This window comes from Halictus rubicundus, chromosome 1 (genome assembly GCF_050948215.1).
Source record: "Halictus rubicundus isolate RS-2024b chromosome 1, iyHalRubi1_principal, whole genome shotgun sequence".
Lineage (NCBI taxonomy): Eukaryota > Metazoa > Arthropoda > Insecta > Hymenoptera > Halictidae > Halictus > Halictus rubicundus.
The window spans coordinates 2,270,313-2,283,046 of NC_135149.1; the positions used below are offsets into that span (position 1 = coordinate 2,270,313).

At 38.3% G+C, this 12,734-nt stretch overlaps 2 protein-coding genes across 2 annotated transcripts; both read right to left on the bottom strand.

Annotated features, from left to right (window-relative positions):
- Positions 1-8,702: 8,702 nt before the first annotated feature.
- On the bottom strand, positions 8,703-11,390 carry LOC143359012 (uncharacterized). The gene is made up of 2 exons (XM_076800588.1): positions 11,135-11,390; positions 8,703-10,958 (listed from the first exon to the last, which is right to left on the bottom strand). Exons 1-2 carry the CDS (start codon positions 11,324-11,326, stop codon positions 8,958-8,960), a joined length of 2,193 nt encoding a protein of 730 aa, XP_076656703.1. The 5' UTR covers positions 11,327-11,390; the 3' UTR covers positions 8,703-8,957.
- A 187-nt stretch (positions 11,391-11,577) lies between these two features.
- On the bottom strand, positions 11,578-12,625 carry LOC143365741 (protein dj-1beta). The gene is made up of 4 exons (XM_076806200.1): positions 12,382-12,625; positions 12,155-12,313; positions 11,888-12,077; positions 11,578-11,796 (listed from the first exon to the last, which is right to left on the bottom strand). The coding sequence occupies exons 1-4, from the start codon at positions 12,556-12,558 to the stop codon at positions 11,675-11,677; spliced, it is 648 nt and encodes a 215-aa protein (XP_076662315.1). The 5' UTR covers positions 12,559-12,625; the 3' UTR covers positions 11,578-11,674.
- Positions 12,626-12,734: the final 109 nt, after the last annotated feature.

Genomic DNA, 12,734 nt, shown 5'->3' on the forward strand with positions numbered 1-12,734 from the left:
GTTAGGCGAAATCATCGACGTGACGCGATGCAACGTCCAACACGTGCCATGTGCTAGATCGTACAGATGTGTGCGACCTGTACGATCGCATTCGAACTTTTCGATCGTTGACCCAACGATTCCACCCTTTGCGACTCCTCGTGGACAACGCTTATCTGTGTGTACAATTTATCGAATGCTGTCCCCCGTAATAGGTTCATCGAGTAGATTTCGATCAGACTTCGCTATCGGTGCGTTAGCGATCTAATTATAGATTATAATTACAATCGCGATTACGATGGTTTGCGGAAAAATAGGATTAAGGATACTTTCCCTACTCTTCTGCCATTGTTCCAATTATTCTAGCGCGAGCCGGTTGAGGAACAAGGTAAGGTGACAATCGCAAAGGTGTTCTCGTTCCATTGCTCGTCGCGTTACATCGTAGACTTATTTTACGATAATTACAACGTTCCATTGTCAACGATAATTAGATCTACCTGGAATCGGCGACGTGACGCAAGACTGTTATCCGCGTACGCGGCACAGAGCGAGTGGTACTCGTCGAGTTGTTGTCCCTCTACTACGATTCCCTTCATCGACAAAGAAAAACGATCACTGTAACTAAACCAGCGGTTACGCTGTAACCGTAACTATGTATAATTACAACTGAAACGACACGCGATCGACACTGGCCGATCGGAAATCGTATAAGCCTGTGTCTTGCCGAAAGAGTCTCCTTGGCGAAGGCAACAGCGAGGAGGAAAACGACCAAGGTGGTGCGACTCCATCGGTTTTTTCCACGCTGATCGAATCACCGTTGGCACGGAAAAACTAGGGAAAAACTGGTTCACCTTTTTCTAGATAGTATGCGAACCCGGCAGCAATCCTTCGTTACATAAGAAACGAATCGACGATAGCCGTCGTTTAGTCGACAAAGGTTTTCGACTTCAATGCTCAACGCGCATCGCACGACGTGGTCGTTACGTTCGGAAAATCACGATTAACGGGTTAGATCTTGGTACGATCTTGCCCGATAACACCGTAAAAAGAGACGACAGTGTTTGCGCAATTTCAATTCCGTTGTGAAATATGTGTCACGGAACCTCGGAGATCGAGTCGAAGGTGTGCCGCGTCTCTCGTTTACGCGGTGTCGCGGTGTCGCTAGAAATGCAACTCGCGTTTCTATACTTTTAGGTAAAGGCCGTTGCGTAACGAGACACCCGGTGCAACTTTGGAACGTTCGGAACTCGTTTGTTTCGTAAAGACCGCTGATCTCTGGTAGAAAGAACGAGACGCGATAGGAGATGCGGAAGAATCGTGGGTGAATGGTAGAACCCTCAAAAACAGCCGGTCTTTTTACGTGCCGTTATACGTATGTACAGTTCGGAGAGGTTGCACCACCGCGATTAGGGGAAAGTTCGAGGAAGAATCGTTGCGTCGCGCGTAGTCGCGAGCCGCGCAAAGCCGCGCAAAGCCGCGCAGAGCCGCGCCTTACTGAAAACAAATTCCGAAACGAGACATGAGACTCTACAAATTAGAACTCTAGATGTTAATGGATTAAGACGCGATTCTCCAACTTTCCGCGCTTCCACGCAACTGAGCACTCAAGCGCCAAGGCTCGTACCGAGAAAATCCTTTTTTCGACGCAAGCGTCGTCGTCAAAACGCATTTTTTACGATTAAATTGTATAGCACCGTCGTTATGGAAACGCTAATTAGACGCGAATCACCATCGTAATAATTGTCGGTATTATTATTGCCGCGCCGTGCGATTATGGCTATTGTCGTTGTTATCACAGAAATCTTGTATTTCCAACACGTTGCACATTTTCCCATTTTTCTAGTTCCCATTTCCGTTCGTAGTTCAATTCTGATAGATTTCGCTTCCGAACGGATATCAGTATAGAGAGTAAAAGAAAGATAATAAGAGAATTGAATAATTTTGTTTGTTAGGTATCGACAGGACTGCAGGCTTCTCCAAGGAGAACTCGGAGAATTCGAAAGCGATTCATTGCTATCGGATGTTGCGAAGGTTAGTGAAAATGATCCGAGTTCTATGAAATATGAAGAAACACGAATGTAGTCCGAAGCAGGCGCCGCAGAGTGGGCAATTTGGACGAAATCGGGTTCAAAATCAAACGACTTTCGATAGAAATGAGGTAGAGCGATGAAATTTTGTTTAAATTAAAGCTGGAACTTTGTAGAATATGGGAAAAATAGGGAGATTATGGTACGAACGCTTTTTAACCTTGAGAAAATTCGTTAAACTTGCACAATTGCAAGAAAATTGTGGTTTTTTGCAATACCACGCGCGGAAAAAATTTTTTTCTAACATGCTATACATCATTTCCCATAGATTTTTTCACGCTGATTTCACATCTGGTCTCAAAAGATAGATAGATAGATAGATAGATTTTTGTGACAAAAACTAATAAAATCATTTTTTCGTTGAAATGATTTGATAACACACTAGTTTGAAGATATATCGTATTCTCATATATAAAACACAATAAAAATAATAATAACGAAGTATTTGAATGTTTTGAGTTACTTACGAAACATGAAGCACTTCGCATCTCGTCATCACTTGACGTATCGCTGTCATTGCTACTGGCACTTTCTGCAGACTGTGTGTGGCTGTAATGTAGTATAAATTAGATATCTATTGTCCATAATTATATTTTCATTTACAGAGGATGTAAGGTAAGTATTTAATTATTTTAACTTACGTATTTTCATCAACGAAGTTTCTAACTTCTGGTGCTACTTTCTTCCTGTGGTACAACTTTAATCGATCTTTTATTAATATGAGTGAAATTTTCGGGTTGGTTAAGTACACTGCTCGATTAAAAACGTCTAGGATTCTATTCTTTCGGCTATTTTGTCGTGAGTTTAAGTATCATATTTTTAGATTCTAACTGAGCTTCTAACTGAGAACTGCATAATGCTCCGCTCTTTTCGAATTAACTGTCTTGTATCTCAAGTACGTGTTCGACGAAGTTTCTTATTCATCAGTAATTTTTACATAGGAACAAGCATTTTAGAATATCAGATTTAACACTAGGTTTACGGGACCCGTCAAAATTAAGGGTTCTAATATTTTTAATTTACGATTATTGAAATTCTGAAGATCCATCTACGTGGATTTACTCAGCAAACTTATTTCCTTAGGTATATATTATTTAAAAAATGGCTGAAAACTTGGATAGACACATTCTTCTTATTTTTATAAAGTATTGTAAAATACTCACTTTTAATGCTCCGTAAACCTAGTGTTAAGAAAGAAGAACATTAGTAAAAGATCGAATAAAGTTGTACCAAAGAAAGAAAGTAGCACCAGAAGTTAGAAACTTCGTTGATGAAAATACGTAAGTTAAAATAATTAAATACTTACCTTACATCCTCTGTAAATGAAAATATAATTATGGACAATAGATATCTAATTTATACTACATTACAGCCACACACAGTCTGCAGAACGCCAGATACGTCAAGTGATGACGAGATGCGAAGTGCTTCATGTTTCGTAATTAACTCAAAACATTCAAATACTTCGTTATTATTATTTTTATTGTGTTTTATATATGAGAATACGATATACCTTCAAACTAGTGTGTTATCAAATCATTTCAACGAAAAAATGATTTCATTAGTTTTTGTCACAAAAATCTATTTTTTGCAAAATCCTGAGGTCGTAGACAAATTTTCAGACCAGATTTGAAATCAGCGTGAAAAAATCTATGGGAAATGATGTATAGCATGTTAGAAAAAAATTTTTTCCGTGCGTGGTATTGCAAAAAACCACAATTTTCTTGCAATTGTGCAAGTTTAACGAATTTTCTCAAGGTTAAAAAGCGTTCGTACCATAATCTCCCTATTTTTTCCCATATTCTACAAAGTTTCAGCTTTAATTTAAACAAAATTTCATCGCTCCACCTCATTTCTATCGAAAGTTGTTTGATTTTGAACCCGATTTCGTCCAAATTGCCCACTGTGCGCCGTAATGTCGATGGATTTGTAAAGAAGAGAAAATTGTTTGTCGTGATTTCTCTCGTACTTACCCTCGGTTTTTAATGCGCCTATTCGCGAGTCCTGTGTACACTCCGGCGTTCAGTTTTCTGCACGGATTCGTGCATTCCCAGCGAGCTTCCCAGCGGGTATCGCCGAATTTTCAACTCTCTGTCTACCGGACAAACTCGGAGTACTCGGAGGATTCGAACGATCAGAAAAGCGAAAATGATCTCGATGCACCGTGGTACGCGTCTCGATTTTCCGTTCGAGATGATCGCGAGCCTCGCAAGCTGGTGGGAGAACGATCGAAAATTACCGACTCAAGGTAAAGAGCACGGTAAAGGAACTGGCAATCGCTCGACCGTATCCAAATAACTAGTCGAGGAGAATAGCGAAATTAAAAGAGAACGTCATAGTCGAACGCGAAGTGACCGAAAGTCAATTTCAGTTTGATCGCGTTGCGAAGCGTGTCGCGCGAAACAAGGCCTCGATGCGATGCGCGATGGGTCGAATCGAAAGTTTGGATTCGAACGAACGGACCGAGAATATTAAACCGACTGCGGAAACCTGGGCAGATGTGCCTATCGCGGGAAATTTTCTGTTCACTGTTCGCGAATCGAACGAAAACTGTCCTATCATTTCCCAGTGCACTATCACCTGTTTCGCGCCGCGCACCGGCCAACACTGCACCATTCCGTATCGTTCCTGGACTCTGATGTACGAATTCCTCCCCTCCCCTTGACCGGTCCCCGCCGCTACCCTAATCATCTATCGAGAATTGCTCGCTTTTCCCAACGCGATGGCAGGTACCAGTTCCCGATAGATCGCGCATCGATATTTACTTACCTTTTCCTTTTTCCGCGCCGAAACATTGTTGACGTCAATTCGATTCACCGATTCTTCGGTTCTTCGGAAGGACAGTCGAATTGACCGTCCAATTCGAAAATGCTTGCACGTACGTTTTCAAACGGTCCCGTTTCTTCTACCTGTACTTCCATCTGTACTCGTACTGGTACCCGTACCTCTACGTCTACCCGTACCCGTACCCGTACCCGGACTCGTACAATGCCTTCTTCCTCACGAACGCGGACATTACCACCGTCTCAACTGACAAAAGTCAGACTTCTCTTCTCGAATCGGTAAGCTATCGAAAACAAAATCAGAATGTTGTTTACGGGTAAACGAACAGATGTAAAAAAATATTAAATCTTCTTGAGTTTGTACGTGCAAATGTGTAATCAACGGTGGTTCGCGCAGAATACAAAATTGTTCGTTTCTTGTTTCGTTGTTGACGTCTGTTGGCCGTTCGTTCCTCGTTACGCGTGGTTCCTGGTAAAGGTCGAATAACGATAGTAGTTGCAAATTACGTGACTTACGTGTTCTCGTATCTTGCACCGGTACAACCGTTGCGATGCGAATTATCACGTGTTCGTTAATGAACATTTCGCTGTATTCGTTCTCGTGCGACGCAAACTAAACTGTTTCACGTTTCCTCAAAACATTGATTGCGCTCGGTGTGTTACCTGCCCACATACACAGGCTCGTGAAAGTGTTCAAACGCCCTTTAAAGCAGTATAACTTTTTCTAAACTGGACCAAACGACCTGACTTTTTTTTTGAGCAAGTAGAAAAATTGGTATGCCGAATGACGTGCAAAAAAGATTTTGTAAAAATTGCAATTGCTAGGAATTATAAGAGCAAATAAAAAATGCACTTTCCATAACTTTTTTATTTGAGCGTGTAATGAACATTTAAAATATGCGTTTTGTAGATCTATGTTAGCTATACACATGATGAACATTTCATTGAAATCGATTAATAGACACACGAGCTACAAATAGTTAAAATTGGTGAAAATCGTAGTTTTCACGACTTTTGGTCAGTTTCTGCTTAAAACCCGTAGATTCTAACATCTTTTCGATTTCGACATCAACCGATTTCGATGAAATTTTTAGTATGTGTATAACTAACATAGATCTACAAACGCATATTTTACATTTTAATCTTTTTTGCACGTCATTCGGTAAACCAATTCTTCTAATTGCTCAAAAAAGTCATGTTGTTTGGTCCAATTTAAGAAAAGTTATACTGTTTTAAAGGGCGTTCGAACACTTTCGTGAGCCAGTGTACATATATACTTACATGTACGTTGTCGGAAGTTTGTAACGTCACAGCGACATGATTTAAGAAAAAATCTTTCTATCTTCTTTTTTAAAAAACGTGTCATTGTTTGACCGTGTACAACGCAGGTTTACGGTTACGCGCATCGCGCAACACCAAATTTTCGTGACTAATGCGTTAACCTCCTAGGCGAGGTTCGCCGAACCGTTTGAAACTATTTTCCCAAAGTATTGGTTGGATTAGTGTGACACGCGCAACGTAGCGGCGCATCGATAAACTTATCGTTTCACGTTGACACATGCATATCAAATTTGATCGATCCTTATTCAAAAAGTGTCGATTGTCATATCGATTGACATATTTGTTTCTCGCAATGCAGACTTCCCTAGGATAACGGTGACGGTATACACAGATCATTATAAGCCTAATGTTATTATGAGATTATCGTTATTATACCGTGAATTTCTGCAGAACGGTTACGACATCGCGGATAATTGTGAATTGTTTTGTGCGCGATGCAATTTTTCACAATGTCACCCCGAGAAACCCGGGCCTTTCTTTTCGCGAACAGATTCGCAAAAAATCGAAAATATTTTCAGATTTTCGCGGTTGGTTGCGAATTCGCGAATTCGTTGCGACGCGAGTAAACGTTCAAAGAACTTGAGCAAACGTAGTCTAGACAGAGACAAAATCACCCAAAATCTCCTCGTCGTTGGCAAATAAGACGAAACGTCGCGTCGTAACGTTTAACCTGCTGTTAACAGAAAGTTTTTCTGTTAATTGACTTTTTCGACCGACATTAATCGTACACCTTGCATGATCGTCCCTTATTCGAATTTTAACTAACAATTCGAACTGAATTATTATCATCGGTCTACGTTGTAAACGTCGAGACATATCGATACCTTTGTACATACATAAATGCAAGTATATATGTACATTCGTCGACCAAGATATATTCGAGTTCCAACAGAACAATCGACTTGTTTATCATGCTTTTACTAATCGAGTAAAGAGGAAATACGAAATCTTTAATATTAATCGTGTAGCGATGCTTACACGATTAACAACAGAGATGCGCGAAAAGATCATGGAAATGTCCGATAACATTGATAAATACAGGTACTGGTACGTGTTTTGATCGTGAGTATTCACTTAAGAATTTTCACATTTTTCTTATCTCGAGACGCACGGTCTATGTGGCACTGTTATTGTGCCGTAGAACACGATCTAAAATCGATTATGATTCCTGTCGATAGATAGTTTTCTAAACTACTGCGAGTCGTACCGACGCGCAACGTGTTGATTCGCAAGCATTTCGATTGTTTCCAATCCAGTCGATCGACTACACTTCAGAAGTAGTTATGTATGTAGGTTTTCCGCCATTGATTTTCGCTCGAGAAACTTGAATTACCTAAACCTTCAACTTTAAGCAAATAAGTGCTTGAGAACGTACGCGCAGGCGTACGAGAAGATCCTTTGCTTTGTAGGTTCATCTTACGTTTCAGTACCTATCCCGTGGATGAACATACGGATGAACCACCTCGAAAAAAAAAGAATTTTAAAAAGAAATAAGAATAAGAAGTTAAAAAAGAATCATACGTACTAATGTTTTGTTTGATCATTTTCAGATTCAAGCAGAATCCACGCACAGTTGTCAAAGGGAATGTAATGAAATGAAATGAAATGAATTGAAATGAAATAGAGTGGAGTGGAATGGAATGCAATGGAATGGAATTTTTGTTCGTGATGCCAATAGCGCAACAGGTTTTTATTGCTATTTCAACTCTTTCTATTTAATCTGTCGACTCGTGAAAAGTACGTAACATTGTAAAAAGAGTGAAAATGTCAACATGTTTACGCTCTGTTGTTTCTTTATCGATTACCGGTGTCCTTAGCGAGAAACTAAGAATCCCTCGAATCACGATCGGAGATTCAAATTCCGATTTACCTGTTTTCACACGCATTCCCACATATCGTGCAATTTAATCGTAACGCAGATGTCTCTGTCTCACGTAACTAATGTGAGTAAATTGCACTTCATAATCGCACGATCATTCGCCTAGATGTATCATCGCATATCAGGGTACATCAAGGTTGATCTAATAGATCCGCATTGGCGTATACGCGGCCCACTCGGTAGCGAATTCATCGACAAATTCGGGATCATTAATCCTGCGTTCATGATCGACGGGGGTTGATATTTAGGCTAATGTCAGCAAAATTGAGATCGTTGCCGACACGAGTCCCTGTCTTCGAGTGTCCTCGAAATATTTTATTCTTTTCTTTTCTTCCATTTTTTACCAAACGTTTCGTTAAAAACTGCACGATTCATACTATTGTTTACATCACCTACGAAGGTCGACGATATATTTTTCTTGTTCCGAAAAAAGAAATACGGAGTAATATTTATCAATGTAATATGTATCTATCTATATATATATATATATAAGTATATCATAATTAAGAAGCGCTCGTTACGGTAGTATTATCAGTGTTCACTCGTGTTTGCATCAATTGAATACTTAAGTAGTTCATTCTCGTTTCCCAGTGATTCATCTATACTAATATATGTAATATTGTATACGAATTTCAAGAAAAACGATGCGTTTTGAGAAAATTATATTTATTTGTATTTGTTTCGTACAAATATAAAAAATATATATCAAGATATACTCAAGATATTCTCCTAGATTTCACGTAATATCCATTCTCTGTCTCACGATAGTTTATATAAATATATTGTCTTAGAACCATACGACTTTCGAATATCATCCATTTCGTTTGCATAGCGATCCTGATCGCATGAGAAGCATTGCTTATATATTAGTTTAAAAGTAGCTAATTTTTATTGTTCTACCAATTGGGCATTACTGAATATGGTGTCCATGTCTATTTGAGACAACATTTCATCGTCGGAATCATTTTCACTAGTGCACAGTACACTGAATTCTGAATCTTTTTTGATTAATTTGTTCTCTTGACCCGTATCACAGTTGGTATTTAAACTCGACGAAGATGTTGACTCAGAAGTTCGACAAGGTGTTAACGCGTCCACATTTTGAAATTGCTTTAATCTTGATCGTACCGGCAGCTTACTCTTCTCCGAACTAGATACATGTAATTTTGCTTTCGCTACCTTAGATTCTGTCTCCACCGAACATGTAGTAACATTATCCTCTTCGATATCCATCTCTTCGGGATATCTACTGTTGCGGGACGTTTTCGATTCCTTCCCGTCAGCATTCGTTCTCAAAATTCTTGGATTATGAGACAATTTTTTCACAGTATCTACATTCGGGGAAAATCTTTTCAAAACGTTTAGCAAGTCTCCCGAGTTTTGTCTCTGTTCGTTTTGCATTTTCTTCTTTTCGTTTGTGATTGCTTGCTTGGAACTTTGCTGTTTTTGGACATTTTCTTTCTCCACATCTTTCAAATTCTTCGACGTTGGGCTAACAAAATTTTTTCCGCTATGTGTATTTGTGATTTCGCTGGAAGAAGCTGAAAAAGAAAAATCGTTCGCGAAATCAAAGTTTATCGACTCGTTTTCAGATGTGTTCAATTCTCTAGAACTGTTTTTGCTAGTGTGAACCATAATTTTTTGCAATTGTTCCTCTACGACTTTTGAAAATACTTCGTCTTCTACCGTTTGCTTTTGATCCCGCTTCATCTTTTCGTTTGAATCATTTCCTAGAATCGATCCCATAGAACGTGTACATACGATTTTTCCCTTATTGGAGTAAATGGCTACTAAGCTTGAAGGTGAAATTAGAATATGATACTTATTGGAGGTGAAGGATCCAGAGGTCTTCAATAAACCGACATCGCGTAATAATATAACAACGTTCGCTTCCAGTAAGCCAGGATATTTAAGAGGTATATCTCTATGTACAATTCCTCGAATGCTATCCGTAAAATCTTTCAAAACGATTGGTGGATTGTCGTGACTGTGATCTATACATTCGACTATTCCTGCTAAAAAATCAACCTTCGAGCAGCTATATCCATTCGTGCTCGCCATTTGTTTAACAGTGGCGATTTCGCTACCCTTCAAGAAACCATCCGGTAAATCGTCTAACATCGATTGCCAGGCACCTTCTGTGAATAGATTCTTTGTATTCTGCGAACAGTATTCGGGCAAATCGGTTTCATTTGATTCTTTTGAGTTGTCACTTTCATCTAAACTACTCAAGTATGAAATAGGAACATTAATGTCTATGTCGTCTGGTAGTAAACCAGCTGGTCCTGGAAATCTTCTAATCAGTGCCATTTTTTTATTTGCTTGAGCTTGAGGTATTTTAAAGCTGGATTTATTTTTTATTTCTAACAACTTCTTTTTAGAAGTTTCAGATGGACTTCCACGAAGAATATCATTGTTCGAATTACTTTGTTGTTGTATACAACTGCCACTGTCGCTCTCAATTTGTAATTCGTTTTTTCGTGAATCCAAATTTTTTACACTATTCTCTACAGTTTTATTTTTTATGTTCTTTTTTTTCAATATTTCAAGTACGACATTTTTTCTAGTTAATTGACTATAATCGCAACTATATGTGCCACTCGATTGAGATTTTACCGAATCGATGTTTTCAGGTAACTTTTGAAAAATATTCTTATCTGGCACCTTCTTATTAAACATGCCAAGTATCAGATTTTTTCTTGACATTTTATCATCTTCCTGCGAGACAGTTTTGTTAACAGACTTCTCCTGGCACTGGTCAACATTGTTATTAGATGAGAAAATAGGATCGTTTGAAACCTCTATTTTACGTCTTTTCGGTATTAATTCAGCGTTATCCATTGTAGAATAAATATTACTCGATCTGCTGTCCACATCGTTCAAGAAATCCTAAAAACGAGCACTAACAGTTAATATAAAAATTACTTTTGCGATTGGATCCCTTAAAATTACAACGCATTTCACATTTCTTTATGAAAGAAACAATCCGGTCTTATTCGTACTTTATTATAAATAGAGGAGAACATTTATATTATAATTTGAGAAAATATTTATTTTGACTTTACCTGATCCAAGTCCCAATCATCGCTTTCAAACATTTTCTGTTCAGATATTAAATAACGTAAATTACAAAAAATGTCTACCTCAGGACAATCAGGTTTTCCAAAGAATGAACACCACGATTGTAAAATTGTACGGTAAATATTTACAGGTTTTGTAATAACATATATACATATATATGTAGTAAGTACATACATACACGTGATACGCGTGTACTATATGCAATATACACAATTCATAAAGTGTCAAGTACAATATACAAATGACCGTGAACGATATAAATAAGAAAGAAGGTACTTTCAAAAGACATTTGGCAACGGAGGTCGGCCATATTGAAAGTAAGCGGGTGATTTGAATTTCAACGGGAAACATTTCTAAAAAGAGTTAGATTTGCGTGTAAATACGTATGCTCGTAAAAAATTTAAGGAAATCAATAAAGACATATCAATGTGTGTTATTAATTTAATAATTTACAAACAGTATTACTTATCGGTATACATATTTCTTGAATAGAAAGTATTATAGGAACATCCTTTTAGATAATTTTACTCTGTGTACAACATTCCCTTCGCAACTTGGTCCGCAGTTGCTTTATCGAGTAACTTTTCCACAATTGCCAGGCCAAAAGCAAATGCGGTTGCCGGGCCTCTGCTAGTAATGAGATTCCCTACAAAAAAAAGTATGTATATCGTTGTCAATGTACATTTAAAAAATGATAGTCTCTTCATAGATCTTAGATGTATGGATTATATGTATACCGTCAGTCACAACTTTAGATTCCAAATATTGATACGCATCTGCTAATTTATCTTTCATAGATGGGTAAGAGGTCAGCTGTTTTCCTTTTGCGATATCGTGTGCTTTCAATGCAACCGGTGCTGCACAAATTGCTGCGATAACCCTGCCTTCCTTTTCTTGTTCTTTCAGAAGTTTTCCTACTTCTTGTGACTGGCAATACATAGAAATAAGTTACCATTTCTCTTTGTTTGATCGTTTCTCTTTTTCATAAATATAAGTTCATTTACCGATGCAAAAGCTTCCGAGCCACCTAGACCGCCAGGTAGTATAACGACATCGTACTTCTGTTGAGCTGCATCTTTAAGTTTCGCGTCAACGCAAATTTTAACGTCTCGACTGCATTTTATGCATTCATTTTCCGGTAGACCAGCTATCGTCACGTTGATCTAAAAATGTAATTCGTTATAATGTGTGAATGAAGTGAATTTAAGGTTATAACCCGAAAAGAACGTACTCCGGCTCGACGTAAGACGTCTGCCGTGATTACTGCTTCCATTTCTTCTGAACCGTCAGCAATCAACAAAATTGCAGTCTTTTTCGCCATATTTACGGTATACTTGGCTTGGTTTAATCGAGAAAATGAAATTTTAGAAATTGTCTGCGCAAAATATGGAAGTTTGCGGCACAACATATGTAAATATATATTGATATATATACATAGGCATGAATAGTAGATGTATATGATGAAGAGGTAAGAGATAATTTACGTATACAGTAAGAGATGCCGGTATACATGCCATTGAAGTTTAATGCGGTCAATTGCGAACGCAGTTTAAGACGATAATTTTATACATTATTTACGTTTCT